Raw genomic sequence first — 24032 nt, 5'->3', positions numbered from 1 at the left:
TAAGATTTAATAAGATTCTTTGGTTTGCCTTCTGTCAATCTGTTGTGTTTCAGAGGTTGTTTCTTCCACTTTATTTTGCCTTTGATGCAATTTCGCAGCACTTCTTGTACTCCTAAAAGGTTCTTTTGGTGTCTTTGAAAGTTTCCCAATACAGCAGCATTCTAGACAGAGTAAACGAAGATTAAACCTAGGAAGAAACAGGGGTGAACCAGCAGTGATTTGCAGAATCTGTGAGCGAGGGCACCAGGAGGGGAGCTCCGAGGTTTGTACCTTTTGCCTGGCAGACCCAGAGCACCAAAGGGAGCTTTTTCCTGCAGCTGGCAGGGCCTCCCCTGCCTGCCTCCTGCTATGAGAGCTCATCACTCTGTTATTGTCATGTTGTTTTTCTTCCCAATCAGCAGAATAAATGCGATAAAAACTACATTATCAGTCTTCATTGTGCCTGGGTTTGTTATGATTATGAATTAATAGATGCTTTATCTTGGCATTAGTCAGAAAGCATTGGCCTCTATTTCCCTCTTGAATTGCGCTGGTGTTTGTTTTGGTTTGGTTTGAATTTCCTCTCTCTGAAGCTCCTTCTGGTGATTTTTGCTCTGCCTGGCGTGGCTATAGCGCAGGGTTTGATGCCTATGGGTGCCTGCATGGCGAGGGAGGTGTGGGCAGAGAACTGAAGGTCTCTGCTCTGGGGGTTGGAGCCGGAGCCCCGCGGGTGTTCCGGGGCACTGCGTGCTTCCTGTGCTGCCAAGGACTGCTGGCCCACGTCTCCTCAGGGACCTCCATCAAACACAACCGTTCTTCTGTGCTTTGGAACTAAATCTGTTTGTTGTCTCTTCTCTTTGTCGCTGTGAACAGATGAAATCATCTGACATTGACCAGGAGTTGTTCACTGAAAGTTACTGCAGAGTGTGCAGCGCGCAGCTAATATCCGAGTCCCAGCGCGTGGCCCACTACGAGGTAGGATGCTCTTTGTTCGTCACTGTTGGGTTGTGATCCTCCGTCAGTGCCTCTCTCACCCGTGGCTTCAGCTGTTCTCCTAGAAAGTAGGTACACGAGCCTCCAAAGCTCCTCCCTGAAAAGTCAAAATTCAAAAGACTGTTTTCATTGGCGGTGCAAATGAATGTAAATGATGTCACTTGCAATATTGCTTGCTTCATACTTTTTTTCCTGCCTAAATCTGCAAAGTCAGGCTACAATCTGTCCTCTGCTAAAAGACAGTTTGCAAAGAAAAGTAGCTAGCAAGAAGGCTGTTGTAGAGTTCAGCAAAACAAATGCAAGTCTTTGTATTAAATGTGCTTCACTGTACTTTGCTGAGTGGGATCGCTGATTGTGCAGAGAACAGATTAGTATTTGTGAATGCATTCAAGCACTTAAGAGGTAGGCAAGCAATAAACAATTAGAAGGGATATATCATTAGAGACATGTTAGAACAGCAATTAACGGCACTGCATATCTTCAAAACGAAATTAAATAAATTCCTATTAAATGAGGGAGGAAATTACTGAAAGGCATGCTGCTGTGACATCCGTCAAGAAAGGAAACTGCTGCCTGACAACACTGCTTCTTGGGGCTGTGAGTCTGAGCCCCCCTGCAGCCTCACACACGGGGGGCCTGGGGGTAAGGGTCTCTGTATTTGCAGGGGTGGAGTGGCTGGGCTGCGCCTTGCCCCTGCTTTTGCATGTACTGAAGTGAGGGTGTCTGCAGCAATTCAGCAGAATCAGGCTATGTCATACGAGGCCCTGGAGATGGAGTTTCCCCGGAGTTTTGCTGTGAGTGTTTAGCAATGAAGAAACACTTGTCTCCGTGCGGCCACAGGAGACGTGCAGGAAAGCTGAATCGGTGCACAGGGTCCAAGGATGCTCTGCTGCATTAGTAAACAACAACAATAATGCACGTTTATTTATAAGGCACTTTATGCATCTGCTTTGGCAAACTCCTGGAGACATTTCCTGTAAGTGCTCCCTTGGCTGCACTCTGCAGCACGGAGCCTGGCAGCCAGGAGGGCCGCAGCTCAGGGACACCTTCCAGCTCCAGGCCAACGGGCGAGCAGCTGCCAAGTTCTGCTCTACCGGAGGCAGAAGCATTGCTGCAGGAACAGCGGTAGCGACGCGCGAACCGTGGGGTGCTCAGCCAATCGCTTTTCTTCTGTGCCTGTAATTGTAGGTACGAGCCGAATCGTTAATTCCTAGCAGATGTTTTCAAACCATGGAAAACAACATGGTTTTCTGCTATGTATTTCCAGTCTGAGGTGTTGTGTTTGTGTGTCATCTCCTGTGACTTCCAAGCAGGCGCTCAGCACAGCAGTGCCACGATCCTGTGCTGCCTGCTGGGCTGTGGAGCGTTCTCCTGCGTGGTTGGTTTGGGTTGATCAGCAGTGCCCTTACCCCCACTGAGCTCAGGGAGAAGGGGAGCTCAGCCCTTGGCTCTCCAGCACAGCCCAGATCTGCAGCCTTTGTGCCAGGCGTTGGAATCTTGGCTCCTTTGTGTGTGCAGAATAAGACATTTCTCTGTAAGAAAATAGAGGAAAACAGTCCATGAAAGGGGGATGTTTTATCTTGCCATACAGGAATAGTCAGTTCCAATCGCTGTCTCATCTCCTTCTCCAAGTCATCAACCAATAACTCTTCTTTTCTGCTGCACTACATTGCCAGGAATAAGAAATAATTTGATGTCAGTCGTGCAATATTAAGCGGTATTATTTCCAAGGGCAAGTGTAGTGGAAAAAATGACAAAAGAATCAGTGTGTTTGCAGCATATTTTTGCTTCCAACCTGACATATAGCAAAATCCTGTCCTATTTTATGTGCTTTGTGCAGCCCTGTCTCTGGCTTTCTCTGATACATCTGTGGCACCTTTGCTCACCTTTCCATCTCTGAAGCTGCCGTGCCATGTGTAGGAGAAATCAGAGGACAGCAGTAACGTTGGAAGCGCCCTGTGCCGTGGAACGTGCCAAGTAGAGGGAGGAAGAAATGTAGTTCATTTGCTGTAACTGGACTGAAATCCTTTACTCCAGAGAGGATTTCTGTGCTTCTGGATCCAATCACCCATAATTTAACACTTCCTTCCAGTTCTGTCTTTGAGAGAGGGCTGCAGCAGTCCCTCCGGTGTGCTGCTCTGTAAATTAGAAAGATAAGCTTCCTTAGTTAGCTCCGAGTCCTCATTGCTGCGTAGAAGTGTTCACAGCCATTAGAAAGATGTTACCATTTAATTTCAAGTCTCTCCTTGAAAATCTTGCAGGAAAATTACCAAATATGCAAAGTTGCTCTCAGATTCCACCTTGAGCTGCATACTCATCACTACAGTGCTCCTTAAGCTGCTATAACACTTTCCTTCATTGTAATCTTTATTGCTTCAGGTGTTCAGACGGTACTTCACTTTTTCATTTAAAATGAAGAAATACACCAGGCTGGCAGGAAGAGATGCCCAGGAACGTGTCACGTGGATGTGCTGTTATTGGTTCACCTTGTGAAATGAAGGAGCGCTGCTTCGACGCTTGCTGTGGAGGCAGGGGGAGGGCAGAGGCAAGGTGTATTAAAATTCAAATGCAGAGCAAACTCAGAGAACAAACACAGAGCCGTGCCCTTTGGCTCATCTCCGGGAGCCCAGCGCTCTTTGGAATTTCTCACCCTGTCACGGTGAGCAGAGCGGGCGGGCGGTATTGACAGCCCCGTCAATACTGCTGGTCTGCGTGGTGCCCGAGTTAATCTGCTTCCACGGGGCTGTCCTGCTCCAGGACACTTTGCATAGAATGATGGCTTGTCTGGAGGAATAATAAACATTGTTTACCGTTGGCACGTCGATGCTTTAAGGATCAAGATGTGTGTGCTCAGAAAGCCAATCCTGTATCTGAAATATGAACACAGCGCACATATTAACCTAAGAGCACGTATTCCTGTTAACAAAATACATGCTGCAGCAGAAAGCCAGGAGCAGGGATGTCCTATGCTTGGTGGAGCTCCATACAGGGGATGCTGTAGGCATTTCCAGGGTGAGGGGTCAGAAAAGACACACTGGTGCCTGCTGGTGCTGGCTGTGTGCTGGTGAGGGAATGCTAATAGTGCTAGCATTGCTGCTTGCCCCTGCACCTACTGCAAAGCTTGGGTTTGCGTTCGGGAGAGCATCCTTTGATTTCATAGAGGCTGGAGGAGGAGAGAATGCACCCAACATTGTACCTATGTCCTTCCCCACAACTGCAGAGAATTGGCTTTGCTGAGGTGGATGTATATGACATAGTTTTTAGTGGCTGCTCCAACTTTACAAAGAGACTAAAGAAGGAATTTTTGTGTGGCTTGGGTGCAAAGATGCTGTAGGTGTTGTTCTGTTCCTGTATGTGCGCACAGAGACCTTCTGCAGATTGCCTCAGCACCTGCCCCGCTCTGTGCCATGTGCCAGCAGCGAGGGAGGCACAGTGAGGTGCGTGTGGCCTGGCAGTGTCCGTGGGAGGTGTGCACGGGTGTCAGCATTTATGGCGAGGCCACTGTGATGCCTCTTCCCTTTCCTGCACGCAATGAGTACGTTCTCGCCAGTGCAGTGTGAGCTGCTTCAGGAAACCTCTTTAGCTTAAGCTGGTGCTTTATGAGGCTCTGTGTTACTGTGCTGTTGTCAACATTAATGGCCAAACATTATTTTTAATGCACTCCCAGTGTCCAAATCTATTGCTAAATAGCAGCAACACAGATAAAGCCTTCTCACACAGCTCCCTTCCATGGCTCCTCTGCGCATGTCCCATTTCTGGCTAAAAACAGCCCAGGTTCATTGGGTTGCTCAGAAGTAAAATGCACTGGGGGGGTGGTCTCATGGGGCAGGGGTCACGGAGCAGCCCAAGGGACATCCCCAGCAGCTGGAGTGGCTCTGGGCCGGAGGCGATGCTATGTCGCTTTGTGCTGATGGTGCGCAGGGAGGCATTGCTCTGTACCAGGTATCGATTCCTGCTTTTCTTTAATATTTTAAACTCACAAGCCATGTTTGGATTTGGGTTCCAGGTGTTTGAAAGCAGAGCCTTCAGTTGTCTCTGTGTTGTGACAAAGTCCGCCCACGTACTGCACGGGGGCAGAGCAGCGATTTGCACTGACATGCTTTAAAAGTGATTTGTTTCAAGCACGTGGGGATGCGATGCCGCTGTTTGCTGCTCGCAGCACTGTGCTGGGCGAGCTCCGTGTGGAGATGCTGTGGTTGTGTTAACCCTTCTGGTGCTGCTTCCTGCCCGCTGCCAGGACCATCGCTGTGTGCTGGCAGTGGAGTTAACCCATAGAGGGTTCCCACAGCACCCAGCAGGGCTGCTCTTGGGGGGCTCAGGAGCAGGGAGTGCTCGGGATTTGACAGGCAGGCCATGAATGTAGAGAATATGTGCTGAGCAAGTGTTGAATAGATCACCAGTTAATTGCCTTTGTGTGAGCAGATTAATGTCCAGGCTGGCAGCGTGTCCACCTGTTGCTATAAGGAAGCATTTCCTGGTGGTGGAAATTCAGTTGTATGCAATTGGGAATTTCGGACACGTCTCTGTGTGCCTACAAAGTCACAAGTATGAACAGACACATTTTAAAAAATTAACTCACGGAGGAAGAAGGGGAAGTGGATAGAAATGACCATCAATTATAAATGAGGCTTTGCAAAAATTACAAAGAGAGAAAAAGGACATTGGCACCCAGCAGCGTCTGGAATAACAGACGGAGTTTGTCTCTGTGACCAACAGGGATCTGACAATAGTGTTTACTTGTTGTGTGGGCAGGGGAGGCAAAAAAGGAAGGAGTTTTCTGAAAATACTTCTGCCCTCTATTTAAAAAAAGCAGAGGATGTTGTTATATCACAGAAAGAGGGAGAAGCTGGTTCCATTCCAGTAGAAATTTGAAGGTTTGTTAAATAGATTTTGAAATCTAGACTATTGCATTACCGAGTCAGCTGGTCCAGTCGTTTGCAGCCCAGTTGACCAGAAAGGGCTGTCCCCATGCTCAGTGCTGCCACTGCCAGGCCTTGACCAGTGGAAGGGGTCCCTGGGGGTAGCACTGCTCCAGGAGGGGCTCTGTGGGGCCATTCCATGGGGACACCGTGGCTGGCATTCTGCATGAGGTCTGGGGAGCTGACCTTCATCTCTTTTGAGGAGGTCACAAGAAGGGCACTTACAGATAATAGAGTTGATGTAATTGTATGACCGCATGTTTCGTGATGATTTAATTAAGAAGCAGACAGCATACAAAAAAGGTGCACACTAAAAGGATTAAAAGCCAACCAGCAGGCTTCTGGGGAAGAATTTATTGCAGGTGAAGCGATGCCACAGCCATTAGTGCTGCCATCACAGCTCCTGCTCTCATTTCCTGCTCCTGTCCCTGTCCGTGCCCGGGGTCTGCCGACAGCACGGGGCTGTGAGCAGCGGGTGCAGAGCAGGCAGTGAGTGAACTGTGGGACTGGAGAAAGTGGATCAGAAACAATCGCAGCTCGAGGAAGGCAGCGGAGCAGTCGGTTTGAACCTGGTGTGGTGGCTGGGACTAAGCTGGTGAAATATCTCTGGCTGTCAGGTTGTCTCATGTCAGTGGTGCTGGGTGGGAACAGACCCTGGGGCTGCTGCGGGCTGCAGCCCAGCAAACCCTGAGCCAAAGTCTCTGTCAGAGGCTCCCTACCCTGCTGAGATCCTTTCCAAGGACACTGCTGCTGGTAAATACACAAAAATCTGTTCAGTTACTGCAGCAAGGGAGCAAATCCGCCGTAAGCCCAGGCTCTCACCCCTCATCCCTTCCTGTCCTGACTGCAAAAGCAGAAATCATTACTCCATCCCAGGGCTCATCTGCAGCCACGGGTCCTCAGCTGTTGTCTGCCCACAGAGTCCCCATTGTCTGCTCCTGCTGCGTGCTCAGGACAGAGCTGTGCTGCAAAACTTGATTTATGCAAAATCAGATTGCATTTCCCAGTGTAACTTAGGGCTTTGCCTTTTCGTTTGTTGAGGTTGCATCGCTGGGATGCTGCTGCCTCTGCCACAGTCCTTGGGATTAGAATAGATTTGATATAGATATAAATGATCCATTTGCCTAATTTTATTGATGAGCCTTCCAACAATAGATGAGCTTGCAGAGCAGAAGCTTGCAGTTGCTATGTGAAAATAGCTCAATCCTGAGCTCCCCCACCCCACACAGAGAGGGCTGGTTTTGAGGCATATAGCGCTGAGATAGACTTCCCTGTTACAGGAGCAGTTTGCAGACACTGGAGACAGAGAATTGAAGTGAAAATGCCTTTGGCGTAACGCTTTGTAGATCTACAAAAGGAACACTGAGAAGCGCAGAAACCCTTAAGATGAAGTTGTGGTGCCTATTGATGAACGAGCAGACATGTTCAAAGGCAATGCTCTCGTTGAAGACCAAGGATTTATGTCTGTGTCAAAGTTTTTTCTTTTCTAAGGCTCGTGCATGCTGTGAGAGGGATGAAAATGGGATCTCTGTGAACCCTGATCCCACCCATCCCGATCTGGTGTTTCCTGTATGGCTGCTCCTTTGGTACCTGCACTTGGGTGGGTGGCGAGCATCCCTTGGACCAGCAGCGCTGCTCTTCCCAGCTGTTCTCCAGGGCAGGAACCCACACAGCTCGGGTTGTGGCTGTGGAGCATCGCTGTGGTGGAGCATTGCTACGGTGGGTTTGGTGGCTCTGTGGAGGGGAGCAGAAGACAGCAGGGCTGCTGGCGAGCAGCACACCAAGAGTCATTGCTTCGCTCTCACTGTGGTGTTAGAATGATAAACACACATGTAAATGTAGGGGAGGCCAGAGATAACGCGGGCTGACAAATGGGCTCTGCTACCTCTGCTTCCTCGGAAGGAATGAGATACTCAGTGCTTACTGGCAAAAGCCAGGGATGATTTTAAGCTCTGCTTTTATAACCGTAGGATAATAAGGCTGCATAAGGAGCATGTCGTTTACAATGATGCCAAACATAAGTTATTCCTTTTCCTTGGCATTCTTAAGTCCAAACAAATGCATAAATAAAATGAGAAGCATTTTATACACAGAGCAAAACATAGAAGAACTTTGCCACCAGTGAGTTCAGCGTCTGTGGCTGCACACAGTCAGCATACACCTGTCCCTTAGCTCCCAAACATTTCTGTTGCCATCTCTTAATTATGCCACTGCCATCCAGGCTGCTAATCACTGGGAGGTGGAGCTTTTGGGGTTTCCTGTGCCCTGCTCTGAGAGCAGCAGGCTTAGCGCTGAGATCTGCCAGGGAAAAACGACGTTTCCTAAATGCATGCGGGAAGAGGAGTTGGGGAGCGATATTTGTCATTATTTATCTTGACTGATTTGCTCCATTAAAAAAAAATTATCGCGTAGTCACATTTATGTATTCAAATTTAGCTCTGTGCAAATTTAGCTCCAAGTTCACACTGCAGGAAAAAGAATGTTCCAGTACATGCTAATGATAATTTAATATTTTAAAATTGCAAATCTCTGATCTGAAATTATAATATTATGGGGCCGTTGTTCTGCGAGGCAATCAGAAATGGAGATTGGGAGAAACATTTGCATAATAATAGCTGCCGTGCACGCCTGGGCCCTGGATGCACACATTCAGTGTCTGCAGGCTGCTCTCTCTGATGGAGTTATTGCTCAGGAGGTGCCCGTGCTCGCCCTGCAGCACCCATCCCCTGCCCCATGCACGCAGAGCACCCCAGCACCGTGTTGTGGCTGCAGCTGGACCTGGTCCTGGCTCTGCTGTGCTGCAGGGTGACATGGGGCCAGCACCAGCTGCTTCCCAGCAGAGCAGGAGGTTTCACATAATGCACAATTATCTGGTAATTTACCCGCGGGGGAAATTTCTTTCAAACCTTTGGCAGGTATCGGTTGGCTTATTTCCTAGAGTGAGATTTTATTCCCTTTATGTATTTTATCCTGCTGGAAGTGAAGGAACTGTGGGCTTCTGCCTGCGTGCATGCACCTTATCTCTGGTGATACCGTCCCACCTCCTCCTGACCTCTTCGGTCTCTCCTGGAATGGAAATGGGCTGATAACAAACACCTCTCTCCTCTCGCCTCTTGTATTTCCCCCTGTCCAGGGGCTGCAGGCAGCACAGAGCTGTAAGTGCTGGTGGACGTTCCTCCTGCAGGCAGCAGGTGCCCTGAGCCCACGGTGAGTTCGGCTCAGGGAGAGCTCCATGACACCTCTGTGAGATGTGGGTGTTCTTCACCTGGGTCTTCTCCCCCTTCTCGTCTCATGGGATGTGAAATGTCACTGCTGTTTGGTTTTGTGTGCGGTAGAGCCTTTTGCTTTTTGAAACCTCATTTCTTCCTTTTTCATTTTTATTTTCCAGAGTCGGAAACACGCCAGCAAAGTTCGCCTCTATTACATGCTTCACCCCATCGATGGAGGCTGCCCAGCTAAAAAGCTCCGCTCAGAAAACGTGGGTATACCTTCAGTCCCTCCTTGCTCCATGAACCATTGCCTCTGCATCTTTTTTGTAACTGCCGCAGATAATCAGGTCCCCAGAGGTAACGTTTAGATTAGCCACAATGCAAAGTAACTGGAAATAATTCTCGGTAAACTGTACAAGAAATATGATGTGCATCAGCAGCTGTAATTGCATTTTTAGTTATTTCAATGCTCTTTCATTGGAAAAAACATACGTTGGCAGCCAACATCTGACATTTATGCAGTTTAACAAAGACCAAGCGCCCTGCAGCGGCCAGGTCTCGGTGTGCTGGTGTGCTGCTGGGCACAGGTTGGAGTGTGGCTGCCATCGGTGCACGATGCATCCGTCCCTCCCTGTGTGCTGGGCTGTGTGAGAGCTGCTGCTGGGATTCCAGCAGATAGCATCCACGTGTGGCTTCGTGCTATCAATATTTAGCGAGATTTCTTCTAATTAAAGGCAGAAGCCTGCAAGAGTTGCCAAAGGGATCTGAAAGCTCCTTCACGCAGTAATTAAAATTTTAGCAGAACTTTTATGTTGCACACAGGGTAATTGCAGATGCAGCCTGCCCCATAACAACAGGATCTCGCGCTATTTTTACTGAGTGATTAATTACAGGATGTGAAAGATAGAATGGACATGCACATATAGACTTGGAACATAATTCTTTAACGAGCTCCTTTACATGTAACGAACCCTGGACCCGCACACACACCTCAGCACATGGAGATGGCGAGTACAGAAGCAAATAGGCCTTAAGTAAGTCAAAGCTGAATGAGTTCCCATTTCTTTTATGAAAAGGCACAGCGAGAAGTAAGGTAATTCAGTGTTCCCCAGTGCTTGATTGTGCCAAGGGCAGCCCTTAATGGGGGCCGAACTGAGCGAGTCCTTATGAACCAGGTGGATGATATGCTGCATGAGACCTACGTTCTGAAGTTATTAATATCATAAAAATGTAGAAGGGAAAATCTGCCAATGTTTACAGCTCAGCGTTTGCAAAGTAGCCCCGCTGCTTATCAGCTTTATCCAAGATTCTGCATGCAAAGGGAACAGAAATATTTAGGACATCTCTGAGGCAGCAGGGTAACATCGTTACTGCTTGCAGAATGCAGCTGCATTGCCCAGCTCAGATGTCTACCAATATTAGCCAAGCCATGACATACTGACTTTAATGAATGTTAGAAATAATCCTTGCAAACCAAGTGAATTTCTGCCACTAAAAGGGGAACATTAGCCTGCTTTCACCAAGTGCTGTACTCCTATAGAGCTGCAGACCATTTCTGTTGTATCCTTTAGGCCACGAAACTGAAATACTTTGGTTTTCTTCCACAAATTGCAGTAAAAAAGGTTTCTGCAGCTGTAGATGCTCCATGAAAAAGGCTTAGAGAGTTCCAGTGCTTGCTACCTGACCTCTCAGTGGCGTGAAGAGTTCTACTTGCTATTTTTTGGGGAGTATAAAAATATCCTGCACTCCTGCTCGCACGTTTGCAGCAGAACCTTCTTCATGTACAGAAAATTAACACAAATGTAAGACACTTTGCAGCGCCTCGAGTGCCATGTTTTATACTGCTGTATTTCAAGGGTTTCTATAATCTTTTCTTCTCAGTAAAACCTAGGAAATGCAGACAGCAGATTCGTATCTACAGATTAAAAATCCATACTTTTCTTGAGGATTTCTTAGGGAACATCCAGCAAAGCACTGCCGCTGCCTGGCCCTGTGTGAGGATTATGCCTTTTAGCAGCTGTTAACAGGCAGCTGAATAGCTGAAGCTAATTCTGTTGGATGTACGAGATTTGCTTTGAAGTTTGTAATGTTACAAAGAGAAGCCCCTGCACACTGGGCTGGCCTGCACCGCTGCAGAGCAGTCAGTGCTGGGAAGCAGACACTTGATTCCTGGGGCTGTGTGTGTTGTGCTGCGCTGCGGCTGATGGAGGTTGTTACCCCATCACTGCTCCAACTTTGCAAAGGTTGGAGAGGAGGGATTGCCTGGAGAAAGCTACAGTAGCAGATGGTAGGAAGAAAAGCCCTTGCACATGGACTCAGCTTGTGCAGTGTGCAGTGGCTGCTGTGGGTGCTACAGGACTAAATGGAGATGCTGGTGCCTGATTGCTGTGCTTTGGGCTGAGTGGGGTGAGGGGAGCTGCAGGGAACCCCCAGCACACAGGCCATGGGGAGCTGCCGGGCTCGGTGCCCTGGTTGACAAGTGATGTTGTTTTACCGCTTGGCTGCACAATCCCATCAGCGAGGCGTCACTCAGCGGGTGACAAAAGACACCGGGTCAGGTTCCCCCCAGCCCATCTGGTTACAGGTAAAACAGCCGCTGACAAAGCACCGAGGCATAATTACCCTTTAGGGCTGGGGCAGGGCAGGGAGCTGTGCAGGTGCTGCTGGGGTGGGTGCCTGGGGATGCTCCCAGCATCTCCCGTCTGGTGGTGAGATCCCACCCGTGCCCTGAAATGCTCTCCCAGAAGCATCAGTGAAGTTGGGTTGGTGTAGCTGTGAAGCTGGGCTCTAGGTGAGGGGTCCGAGGGTTGTTTGAAGGTTTCATAACTTTTTTTTTAACTGTAGCCTATCTATGAAATGGGATTGGAAAGAAAGAATCATTGCCAAAGAGCAGAACAAGAGGAGAGACACTATTGCTGCACACTGAAGTGTATCAGGTTTTCAAACGATGTTTTGGAGGCTCTGTACTTGTTACCACTGCTGATGATCAATAGAGGCTGGGAATTTTTTTACTCTGCTCTTAACTTTCAAGTGATTTCTCTTTGAAGACGTAAAATATCTTGAGAGAATCCTGCTTAAAAGAGCTGCAAATTGTGCTCGGAATGGTACTTATCACCTCTTGAGATTTCTCCCTAAGGTTTAAGTTGATTTATAGTTAATAACAGCAACAAAAAAGCGATGAAAATCAGTCCTTCTAATTGTGCTTCTTTCTTAGGGAAAGATGACCCTGAATATGGGTCAGGTTAGGCTGCAGGTTCAGCATTCAGCTTGCTGTCCCCACTCAGTGCCTCCACCCGGTTCCATGGCTGCTGGGGCTCAGGGACTGCCCTGGAGCATGGCTCCGTGTCACCATGCTGCTGGCTCAGGTGCCGTGGTTTGCCAAAGGGAACCAGTGCTTGAGAGCATCTTTGCTGGGTGGCCAGCACTGGGCCAACCGCGGTGCCTGGGTCGTCTTCTATCTCTGCATTTGGGCAAACTGCAGAAGGGATTTGCCAGCTGCTTGTGGAGCTGCTGTGAAATGAAGATAGCAGCTTCTCAAGCAGACTATCTGCTGCTCTGACAATACGCCAGCAGCTGGAAGAATGTCTGGTTTAAAACAAAGGAGAGGAGCGCACGGCTGCCTCCATCCTGCTCACCCCTGGGGCAGCACTGCTGCACACACAGCCATGGCTGCTGCACCATCCCCAGCCTGGGAAGGGCTCTGCACAGAGCAGTGCTCCCAGAAACCATCGCTCAGAAACTGCGGTCGGCAGCTCCGTGACATGCTGAGATCTGAACAGCGAGGCCACGTACATGTGGCCCCAAGGGTGATTCCTATTTCTCTTGTGGAATGGTTTGAATAATTGTGGTAGGTAGATGCACCTCTTTCTCCTGCTGGGTAGCTGTAGGGACTGATGGAGACAGTGTTCTCATTAAACCAGGATTTATTGGTAAAAATAAAGCTGCAGCCATCAGGCTGTATGGGAGTGAGTATGGGGAGAAGCGTGTGGGTGGCAGGACCCTTGGGAAGCACAACCCTGACCTAACCCAGGTCCCCCTCCTCCCTTTCTGTGCTGCCTGGGGATGACGCACCTCTTTCTCCTGTTTTCTGTCTCCTTCCAGGGCAGCGACGGTGACTCGGTGGATAAGAACAAATGCTGCACACTATGTAACATGTCCTTTACCTCAGCAGTGGTGGCTGAATCGCATTACCAAGGGAAAATCCATGCCAAAAGGTTAAAGCTGTTGCTAGGTGAGCCGCCGGCGCTGAAGGCCACAGGTAGGTGGGGGTGGTGGGGGGACACTGCTGCTTTGTCTGCTAGGCTCAGGCAGGTGGGTGCTCATCGCTGCTGCCTCCTCCCTCCTGCCCATCTCTGTCTCCGTGTTTATGAATTGCTCCCTCAAAGGCAGCAGCTCTGCCGGGCGCAAGTGGCTCAGCCTCACTGTAACTATCAGAAGTTATTTGACAGCTCAGCTAATACATGTAATAAACCTTTCCTGTTACTGCACGGAGCAGAATCCCATTTGCTTTTACCTCAGAGGGAAATGCAGTCTTTAAAAACGTTTTGGATCGATCACTTTTTGATTTTCGCCCAGATGGGCATTCACGCTTTCCTCCGCGGTGGTTCCAATGATGCGAGCCTATTAACTTTCACATTTAAAAAGTCAAATGTTGCAGTCAGATAACCCGGCCATGCTGGAGTGCGCCTGACCACAACAGCAGCACACTGCGAGCAGGACCTGCCCTGGGATCACTGCACTGTCCTGCAGACTGAGCTCTGTGCTCCATTGCTGCTCTTGGTTTGGAGCAGGATATAAATGTTGCTGTGTGTTTTACATCCAGCCTAATGAGGTTTGCAGAAATCCCAGAAATGGTGATGTAAGGGGTTTTTATTTATCCGTGTGCTTTTGTTGTTGCTGTTTTTAACTTTGCAGACTGATGATGCTGATGCATAAAGCATCGTTTGTCCTTTGTCAAGATTGGCTTGAGGGGAGCTATGGCCTTTCCCTGGGGGATGCAGGGGTTGTGTTAGTGGGTGGCTTGCTGCTTCCCAGTAACGAGGACACTCTGGGAAGGCTCATTAAGGGCAGGTGTGGCAGTTCCCTGGGGTGCACCTGGGAGCTGTGCTGGCTCTTGGGCCCGCAGGTGTGGATCTGGGGGTCCCAGGCTGCAGTGAGTGAGTGCAGGCAGAAAAGCGCATGCACGGGTGATGGTCAGACTGCAGCAAGTCCTCCTGTCCCGAGGCAGGGGCTTCTGGGAGCTGCAGCTTCGCATTGTGTTTTCATTTAATTTTCTAATCATCTGAATCAGCCTCACAGAGGCAGTAAGTGAGCTGCACCACATGCTCTGTAAGTAATGGGCTCTTCAGCTGCAGTAATCACTGGGAAGGAATAACTCAAGGACTCATCAAGTCTTCCAGACACTTGATCTGATGAAGCTGAGATGCAGGAATACGCTAATAGGCACCTTCTTGCTCTCCAGCCGTTCTCAGGAATGTGCCCATTGGACACAATGCGTTTCCACTGGGACATGTCCTGCTCCGTCCCGGCGGTGCTGAGTGCACCAAAATGGGAAACAATCTCCAGATGGCAGCGCCTGGTTTATAGTTTTGCAGGGCCCTGCACACTGCTACCCTACATCACTGGAGAACTCTGGATTGACCGCTTGCTTAATGGAGCGGTCTGATTGTAAAGGGAGGAGTGAATCTGTGAAATTCTTGGCACATCTGTATTTCTGGAAGCCGTCTCATCCACGCGGGTGTACAGATGTCTCTGTGGTGCACGGCAGTGGAATGAGCTGAGGGGACAAAATGAAGACTAATGAATGCAGTTGGAGCTGCAGGGAAAGTCAGACAGAATTCTGGAGCTCTTTGAGGAGCAGTGTTCTCCAGTAAAGAAAGTGCAATGAAAAATAGGTAATACACTCAACAAAAGCGAAACATTTGAAAAATTTCTGCGGCTGGAATTCCATTCCCGGTACCAAGTTCCTGGAGGCAGCAGGACCCCAGGCTCCAGCAGACACCCCAGGGGCCCTGTCCCAGCCCTTGCACTGGAGATTCCTCCCGCTGGGTCTGCAGCTCTGCTCTGCAGATGCTCAGCACACACGCTGATGGCTGCAGTCTGCTGCTGAGAAAATCCCTCTTTAATATTCTGGTTTTTGTCTCATCAATCTCATAGAAAATTAGATTTATTCTCAGCCTCTTTACGGGGCTACACCTTCCCTGTCTATTTTATCATCCTGATGAAACACAGATCTCCAATTTCTCTGCTGGTGCGTTCAGAGGAGGGAGGAGGGCCCGAACCGTAAGGGCTCTCACAATGGGAAGGCAGTGTCTCATCACTACAGGGGAATACTGGTGATGATTTTCCATTGCTGCTCCTGTACGAGGTTGTAGCCCTCATAGGCTTTATGTCACTGCTATTTCTGATGAATTTCTGCAGCCATGTCCGACACCCGTCAGCTTGCATCCAGGCACCAGGATGAGTTATAGAGGACTGTGGGGGAAAAGAGCTGCTGCCTTTGTTCCTCCCCGTGCAGAGCATGCAGTGCCCTTGGCTGGAGCTCAGCCGCTTTCTCCTTCTCCTTTAGTTCTTGGAGAGTGGCAGTGATGACAGGTTGCGCACCATTTACGCACAGCTATGAATAAAAAACTGTACATGCAAAAAGTCAAACATTAGTTCATCACCGGAGTGCTAAGTGTTTCTAACTTTGCATTTTGCTTCATGCAGCAAAGTAAGGCTTCTCGCTTCCCTCCCACAGTACAGGGGAATGTAAGGCAGACTGTCGTGAGCTGTTTAGCATTTGAAATACTTGAAATAGTCAAACTCACAGCTTTTATGTTTGTGTGTTAGGACAGAGCAACATTTTTAACGTTAGACGTCTTGGGAGTGTTTATTATTAATGTTCATGTTGCGGCTCGGGGAATGGTGATGTTTCCTGTTCTGTTCTTGTTATGTACCAGATATCAGAATGATAAATCCACTTTTGTGGGAAGTCAGCTTTCATCTGTTTGTCTGCAGGAGGATTTGGAACACGCAGGGTGTTTCTGGTGGCTGTCAGGATGGGTTCAGCACCCCTTAGGGCTGTAAACTGGCCCTGAGGAACGTGGCTTGAGGAGAAAATGCTTTGTGTTGTGGGAGCTGAGAGGAGACCCCCGGCACTGGGTGGGTGTGGGGCTGGGGGCTCTGGGTGGGGGCACTGCTGAGCCCTGCAGCTGCCCACAGCGGAGATGCTGCCGTTGGGTCTCCTTACCGAGCAGGAGATGTAACTCCTGCCGACACCACCAGCTCTGCGGAGTTAAGCCTCCGTGGTTCCCCTCTGGCGGCAGCTAACGTACAAACAGGGAGAAAGCTGAGCAAAGGATCCATCAGATTTAACTTCATGGCCCAGGGCTGGAAGCAGCATGGTGAGCACATTGCTCTGAGACCACTGCATGACTGCTGCTGTGCTGCTCCAAAGGCAGTGACGGAGCAGGGAAACCTCTCAGTGCAGAGCAGTGTTACGCAGACACCATGTGAGGATTGGATAGGAATCCTCTTGGGGGGTGAAATAAATCCAAAGGCAGTGAGTGGGCGGTTGGCTGGATGGTAGAACGAGGAGAACAAACATCACCAGCAGGAGTCAATTACGGCAGTCTTCTTATTAACAAACAGCCCAAAGAGTTCATTTTGCCAGCACTGTGTGCACCACAGGGCACGTTGGTGGAAGTGAGAAAATTCTCCTCCTGGTGTTCCTCCAAAGCAGACCTGGACAGGAGGACCATGAGCAGCACTCCGGGCAGTGAGCACCTGACACCCCAGTGGCTGTCATCAGGACAATAGAAGCTCATAAAGCCCTGGAAATAGATAAGGTTGTAAGTAACATTAGATGGAAGATACTATTTCTTTCAGGAAAGTTAATAGACGTGCATTCCAGGCAGGTCAGCAGAAGATTTGCAGCAAGGTGAACTCTCTGGAACCACGCGGACGGTGAATGCAGTGCTCACAGCCTTGAAGTTGGCCCTTCTCAGCAAGGAGTGATTGCGGTGAATTATTTAGATATTGGACATCTCATCTGGAAAGAACTTAGTACCAAAAAAAGGCATTTTTGAATGAGGTGTGATAATTAATTGCCAGCTGTGCATTTTTGTATCCCAATGTTATCTACATTATATTGTACTTCAGACTGTTTTTCCAAGGCTTTGTGATTTCTGTTGTAGATAGCAGGAATCCAGCAGCAAGCAAGGGGCTGCTCCGTGGTGTGAGGACCCATCACCTTTCTTCCTCTTGGAGTTATTCAGGTCACGTTTGTGATCCCAGACGGCCTCGTAGTGAATCTGAAGGGAAATGGGACCAAATTTAGGTCATCCCTGCACTTGTCAACCCATAATGCGACGTTTGAGTGAGCAGAATGACTACTGAGCAGTTTTTTCACCTGTGACACTAAAATTGTGTCAGCTTTCCGTGTTCTTTCCAAGACCAAACACATTGAAAAGTAATAATCCTGAGATAGTCATAAATCTGTCTCTCTATCCCGAGCAGCTGATGGCATTGCCGTAACTGCATTTCCAACCCGAGCTGTTCTATGAAATAACTGCTGCTCATTCCTGGCTGTGTCCAACACGGGCTCTGCCTTGGGGTCTGGTACCCTCGTGCAGCGCAGCACTGATGCCCACATGTTTCTTCCTGCAGAGACCCTGGGCTCCCTGAAGCAGCCCCGCGCGGACCGGCCCCCGGCAGCATCCCCACCGCAGCCGCGCAGGGACTCGGACCGCTACTGCCAGCTGTGCGCCGCGTGGTTCAACAACCCCGTCATGGCCCAGCAGCACTACGATGGCAAGAAGCACAAGAAGAATGCGGCCAGGGCTGAGCTGCTGGAGCAGCTGGGGAAGACACTGGACCTGGGTGAGCTGCGAGGTGAGAGCATGGGGCTGCATAGGGCTCACGTGGCCCCGCGGGTGTACCCGGATGGGATGTGCTGCTTTGAGCTACCTGAGGATGTGGCCTCATCCCGAGCGCTGAACAAAACTGCTTTTTAGTGCAGGGATGTAATTACTGGGGGAGAGGGAAGGGCCTCCTGAAAGAGCGTTCTCTGCGGTCTCCAATTACAATCCAGCATGCACACGAATGTATTTGACTAAAATGTGCTGAGCACAAAGTGCAGGTTTGATTTTCAGCACCGCATGAGAGAAGCCTGGCGTGCCCACCTTGCGTTAACATTTTTAAGCAACTTTTTTTTTCCTTGCTAAATGAAACAATTTTCCTACAAATGCCAATGGCCGTGCAGTATGCTGTGCATTTCTCCATCTCTTGCTCTGTTACCCAGACCCACTGGGTGCTGCTCGAGGTGACTCAAATGCCGTAAATGATTCATGTGGCTGAGTCACCGCTGTGCGGAAATACGTGGGGACATGGAAGTGCCAAGCCTGGGAGTGGCGGGGGATGTCATTAGCTGCAAACAAACCTACGGTGACGCAAACAAATCGCTGGGCTCCTGCTTAGGAGAGCTTCAGTCCGAGGACAGTGCCCTGCCCAGGACAGGATCTGTGCTTCCAAGCAGACGGCTCCGCATGGCAGATGGGGCCGCGCATTGCTCCCAGAGCAGTGTGCAGGGATGCCCCGTGGCAGCTAGGCTGTGCTGGCAGTTTGGGCAGTGCTGCAGGTGTCCTGCACTGCAGGGTCGGGTCATGGCCGCATGCTGTCTGCTCCCTCTACTCATTTTGCAGCCTCAGTGTTCGCTAGAATGCAAACTCATTTCCTCTCCATGTATCCCCAGCTTTCCCATCACAACTGAAATATTAATTCTATTTTGACTGCTGTGGGAGATGAACATTTGATGCGTTATGTAAGCCCGGGACAAGCAGTGTCAGTCGAAGCACAACATTTCAGCAGCCTTTGATGTTTTGATAATGGCTGTAATAAAATATTTATTGATAAATAAGAATGTGTATTCAAGAAATAAGAATAGAGATATATTTTTGGACAACTGATATTTATAGGAAACAAAAGCATTGATTCTTCTTGCCAAGCGCTCATCCTGCAGTTTTGAAGTCTTGTTTTGAAATGAGAAAGGGGTGGGGGGGAAGGAGAAGGGAGCCTCAGTAGCAGTGCCATTTCTCCCGCCTGTACGCGGTGTAGCTGCAATCCATGAGTGCTCGGTCCCAGTGCCTGAGGGCTGTTCGGGGTGAGCAGGAGCGGTGACAGTGTGGGGCTGAGGTGCACTGGGGCAGAATCAGTGGCTGCATGGGATGCCACCACCCAGAGCCTTTGTATTCTCCGTGCGCAGACGAATTGCCAGAGGTGCGGGCGCTATCGTGCAAAATCAGGCAAGGAGATGAGTTTAATTTTCCTTCCTGGCTCATAATTTCCTCGTATGCCTTATAAATACTTTTCATTCTGTGCTGTCAATTTTGGTTAGTAAAATGTGATTTAACAAGTGCTCTCCTGGAATGTGTTTTAATGCATTTTATGCAGAATGACATTAATGACTTCACTCTTTAATATTTTATTGAATGGATATGAGTGCATTCAATTTTACATGAATGCGTGTCACGATTCAGGGGAGGGAATGCTGATGTGTCACGAGGACACCAAAGTAAATGTGAATATGGACAGGACAGAATTTCCTAACAGCCTGCTCTGGCTGAGACCAGTGCAGAAATAACGCCGTGGAAAGCCAGCAAGACACACACAGGACACATTAAAATTGTTCCTACAGTGTAGTGCAGCCTGTGGTAGGAATCCCACACCTCTGTGTTTTCAAGTTGAGCCCTTCAATTAAGCTTGAAACGCTCTGTTCAGATCTTCATGGAAGTGAATCAGTGCGAAGCAGAAACCTGACTCTGGAATTTACAATTCCCTTTTATTTTCTACGAGAACGGGACGGAATTACTTGAGCATCAATGGTTTACTGTAATGCTGATGTGTGTTTAACGCAGCAATGCTAATACCGCCCATGATGCCCAGGGAATTCTTGGGATGTTAAATACAAAAGAGAGGAGGAGAGCAGAAACCAGTCTCTTACATGCAGACTATTAAGAGAGACAACAGAATCGGGGATTGGGAACATTTAGGTCTGCATTTATGTGCTTAATTTATGTCAAGCCTCGCCCTACATAGCAGCAGTCAGAACGCTCTGATTGCCACCTCTCTGTTTCAAGGGTGTCCAGGAGGGAAATGGGCGTTTAATGCACATTCAGCCACACTCTGTCTTTGCAGTGCAAACATGCGAGGTGAGGCACAGGAGTGCCTGTTTCTGTAATTCTTCTTTGCAACCACTGTACTCTTTTCCCAAGGTGAAAGAATAACGAAGTTAAATTGTATGCGCTCTGCAAAGAGGAGAGCCTTGTCCTTTCCCGGGACTCTCGCGCTGCGAGTTGTACCGACCCTCTGTGTCTTGTTGCCAGGTTTGCTCCGTTTATAGAAACCAGCAATTGCTTTTGCTCTGCCCTTCGTTCTGGCAGGGCTGTGTGCAGAGCTGTCTCTGCCGCGCTCCTCGGGGTCCAGCGGCATCGCGTGGTTCTCCTGCCCCTGCCATGGAGCTGACCTCAGCTGAATAGAGGTGTTGGTGCTCTTGGAAAAAAAAGCTCCCAGGTGGTGTGGCCTCTGAACGCAACGAGGAACGGCTCCGACCTGAGCACGCTACCAGAAAGCAGGGGAATATGTAGGGCCACGGTCCTCATTATTCGGAGCAGAATTATGCTTTGTGAGAGCCATGGCAGAGCGGTGGGGACAGCAGTGCCCCTGGGCAGCTGCCTCTGAGCCCTGCATGGTTCTGTGCCTTTGCAAATACTCCTGTAGGCTTCAGCAGCGCTTGGTTCCCCAGACTGGAAAAGTACATAGAGAGGTTACTGTAAGGAGAAAAGTCTAGGAAGCTGGGAATGAGGCGCGAGATCTGAGTGCCTTCTGATTAATTAGAAGCTTGCAAGGGGCAAGGGTTATGCTTTCTTTTCTCTGGTTCTGCAGCCGTACTCACATGTTGGCACCCTCCATCTGCTGCGTTGACTCCGGGCAGCGTGTGGCACAGGCACAGGCTGTTTCCTGCAGCACGGAGATGCTTTTTCTCCCTGCACAGCCCTCAGCCTGCAGCAGCAAGCTCAGCCGGTACACAACTAACAAACCTGGCTTCTCTTTGCAGGCCTGAAGCGCAGCTACACGTGCAACATCTGCAACGTCACACTGAACTCCATAGAGCAGTACCACGCGCACCTGAAGGGCTCCAAGCACCAGACCAAGTGGGTACCGCCGCGCTCCGGGGGCCCTCTGCCCGTCTGTGCCTACCTGGGTGATGAGGCACTATAGGAAGCACTGCTTCATGCTTCTCACTGGGGGCTGCTGGTGCTCTGTGTGTGCATTGGGGTGCTGCGGGCACCCATGGTTGCACCATGCTGGGAGCCCTTTGCCGTGCTGAGCCCCAGCAGAGGCACTGGGGGTGGACAGGACCAGGCGTTTCCAAGTGAAATTGTGCTGTGATTTACAGCAAATGTTCTGGCCAAGTTCCTGAGTTTAGGAGGGAATCTGCTCTGTCAATTAGTGCAAATTATTAAAATGAAGTGATAAAGAGACACGGTACCAAGGAGTAGATTAATGAACTAATCTCTCTTAATACACTTACATGTGAGCTTTGGGAACTGTTGCAGGCTGGAGGACCAAGGGCCGCCCAGATTAGAGGAGGGACATAAAGATGTCATTAGTTACTGAAGTACCTGAGGCAGCTTTAAGGGCGGTCTAAGTGATGATCCAGCAATAAGTACCAATGTCTCCTCACCAAAAGACAAGTGCAGCCCTTCCCTTGCTGATGTTAGACCTCCAAAGATACTCTGCGCCATTCACTCTGTTCATTCACAGACCATTCCAAACACTGCCCTTCCTGGACTTACATTTAATTAGTGGGAGGAAGTGGTGATGTTGCGTGGTGCGATGTGGTGCGGCTCGACCTCCTGCTCCTTGCCACGAGTGGGTGGGGGGGGACGTGGGAGGCAGCTGTGGGGTGCCCACGGTGGCTGCGCAGGGAATGGGGAGCCCCAGGCAGCCCCCACCCCTATCTCCCTGCTCCTCAGTGTGTGCGATGCAGCTCTGCCCCTTTGGGTTATGCACAGGGACGGTGCCGATGGATCAGTGTCAGTACCATTGCTGAAGAGCAGAGCTGACAGCTCGTCCTGTTGGAAACCCGAGGTGGGAGCAGCTGCGATGTGCTGCTGGGGCACGGAGCTGTAATTTATCCTTCCCCTGCCAGGCTTTCAGTGTTTGTGTTATTATTGCTGTCATTGCTGCTGTTGTTATTGCAAAGGAAAAAGGAGTTCATTTCAAATCAAAGCAGCCCCATGGACAGGAAATAACGACGTGCAGAAAAGATGCACTACTTTTGTTCAGCATGGAGTGAGTGAATGCCTTGCATTCCCTGTTCGGTGCCCACACCTTCTGCTTTGTTTTCCAGTCACCTGCAGGTAGCAGAGTCCCATCTCCAGCCTTAACACAATTCCTGCAGAAAGAGGATTCCTTTTTCATCTGTTGCTTTTCTGAAAGTTTCTTTCCAACTGACAAAAACTTCAAAGGCACTTTGCTTCCTCCTTTTCCCTTAGCTGAATTTGGAGCCTAACGGAGTGTGTTTGCTGCAGGGTGCTGGGTTGTTATGCTTGGCTTGAAGTGAAAGTCAGGGCAGAAGGAGCACGGGAGCAGCTCCAAGGCTGCAGGACTTCCACTCTCCTCTCAAGGACCTCCCCTTTTACAAATTAATATTCTTATCCATCTTTCTAAATTTAGTTTCTTATCGCTCATTGCTAATGATTTGAATCTCGTCCCCAGAGATTTTCGTGGGCATTCAGTACAAAGAAAAACAAAGTAATAAATTCATAAGAAAGTGTGTTACAAATGTAATAATGGAATGCCAATTAGAGACATTCGTCTGACCAATTTCTATGGGAAATTGCTCTGATTATTCCATTTCCTCTGTCCATTGTTCATCCTTATACAATCATCTTTGAGCCTAAGGATCCAAGCACTGCACAACCGTAGGGAAGTGCAGAAGAATGGGAGACAATGGCTCAGCAGCTTGGGTTCGTGCAAAACAAAAGCTCTTCCCACCCTACAATTAGTGCGTAACCAGATTTTGCTCTCTTTGTTTAAAGGCATTTTTGTAGCTTCATTGTCCTCTGTATGGGCACGGGGAAGCAAAGCACTGTGCGCGGTGGGGGCCCTTCCTCCCGGTGCCTGGTCCAGCATCTTGCCCACTGGTTCATGCCGTTCTCATTACTGTGGGTTAGTGTCAAGGCTGTCCTCTTCCTCATAACCCAGATTGAAGCTGGTGCCTTGCAGTTGCCAAGGCAACAAAACATTTTATGTAGCTCTCATACTTAACATCGTAAAAAGGGAGTTGTAAGGGAAGAGGCTTAGCTTGGGACAGGCAGTGTGGTGACTGCGGGCTGGAAGCTGGGAGCACCCATAATGTGCCAGGGAGATGAGTTCTCTGAAGAGCTGCTTTGGCAGAGGGGAATGTTTATGAGGGCTGAGACGAGGAGCAGATATTATTATAGCTCCAGAGCTCTCCAGAGGGCACCGTACATCCAGGCCATTGCTGGAGCTGCTTTAAATAACCCAACACACAGCAGCTCTCAGGCGGTGCTCTGCAGGAGGTGGGGCTCGGCCCTCCCTTTGCATCTCACGCGATGCTGGAGAAAAAGTAGCTGGAAGTGCCTTGGTTGGTGTTTTGGTGCTGAATGACAAATGTAGGAGGAGGCAGCTGGTATTGAACTTGTCCTTATCCCTCCGATCAAAGATTTTACACAGCGAGGTCATGAGTACTAGTTCCCACTTTTTCTCCAGGGTGCAGATGCTTTAAGTTGTATATTTGAAAATGAAGCAAAAACGCATCTTTTAACAAAGCGAGGAATCTGGCCCTTGAGGCAGATAGAGAAGAATGTTTCTTTCAAGGTCCCCATTCTGCCAACATCAGTGGTGCTCAGCCCTGTGCTGCTGG

The 24032-nt window shown here is 49.4% G+C and overlaps 1 protein-coding gene across 5 annotated transcripts in view; it reads left to right on the top strand.

Annotated features, from left to right (window-relative positions):
• Positions 1–24032, top strand: part of ZMAT4 (zinc finger matrin-type 4) — a 44863-nt gene that overhangs the window by 10313 nt on the left and 10518 nt on the right. For all 5 annotated transcript variants that reach the window (XR_002432418.1, XR_002432417.1, XR_002432416.1 and 2 more), the window contains exons 2-6: positions 853–954; positions 9280–9369; positions 13202–13358; positions 17750–17974; positions 21195–21291. Coding sequence is in view for 1 of the 5 variants with exons in the window: in XM_021375032.1 (XP_021230707.1) it covers positions 853–954; positions 9280–9369; positions 13202–13358; positions 17750–17974; positions 21195–21291 (671 nt within the window). In the remaining 4 variants the exon portion in view is untranslated. The remainder of the gene's footprint in view (positions 1–852; positions 955–9279; positions 9370–13201; positions 13359–17749; positions 17975–21194; positions 21292–24032) is intronic.

The sequence above is a fragment of the Numida meleagris genome, chromosome 21 (genome assembly GCF_002078875.1).
Source record: "Numida meleagris isolate 19003 breed g44 Domestic line chromosome 21, NumMel1.0, whole genome shotgun sequence".
Classification (NCBI taxonomy): domain Eukaryota; kingdom Metazoa; phylum Chordata; class Aves; order Galliformes; family Numididae; genus Numida; species Numida meleagris.
The sequence above is the reverse complement of the archived record's forward strand: the minus strand, read 5'-3'. Positions and strand labels throughout refer to the sequence as shown.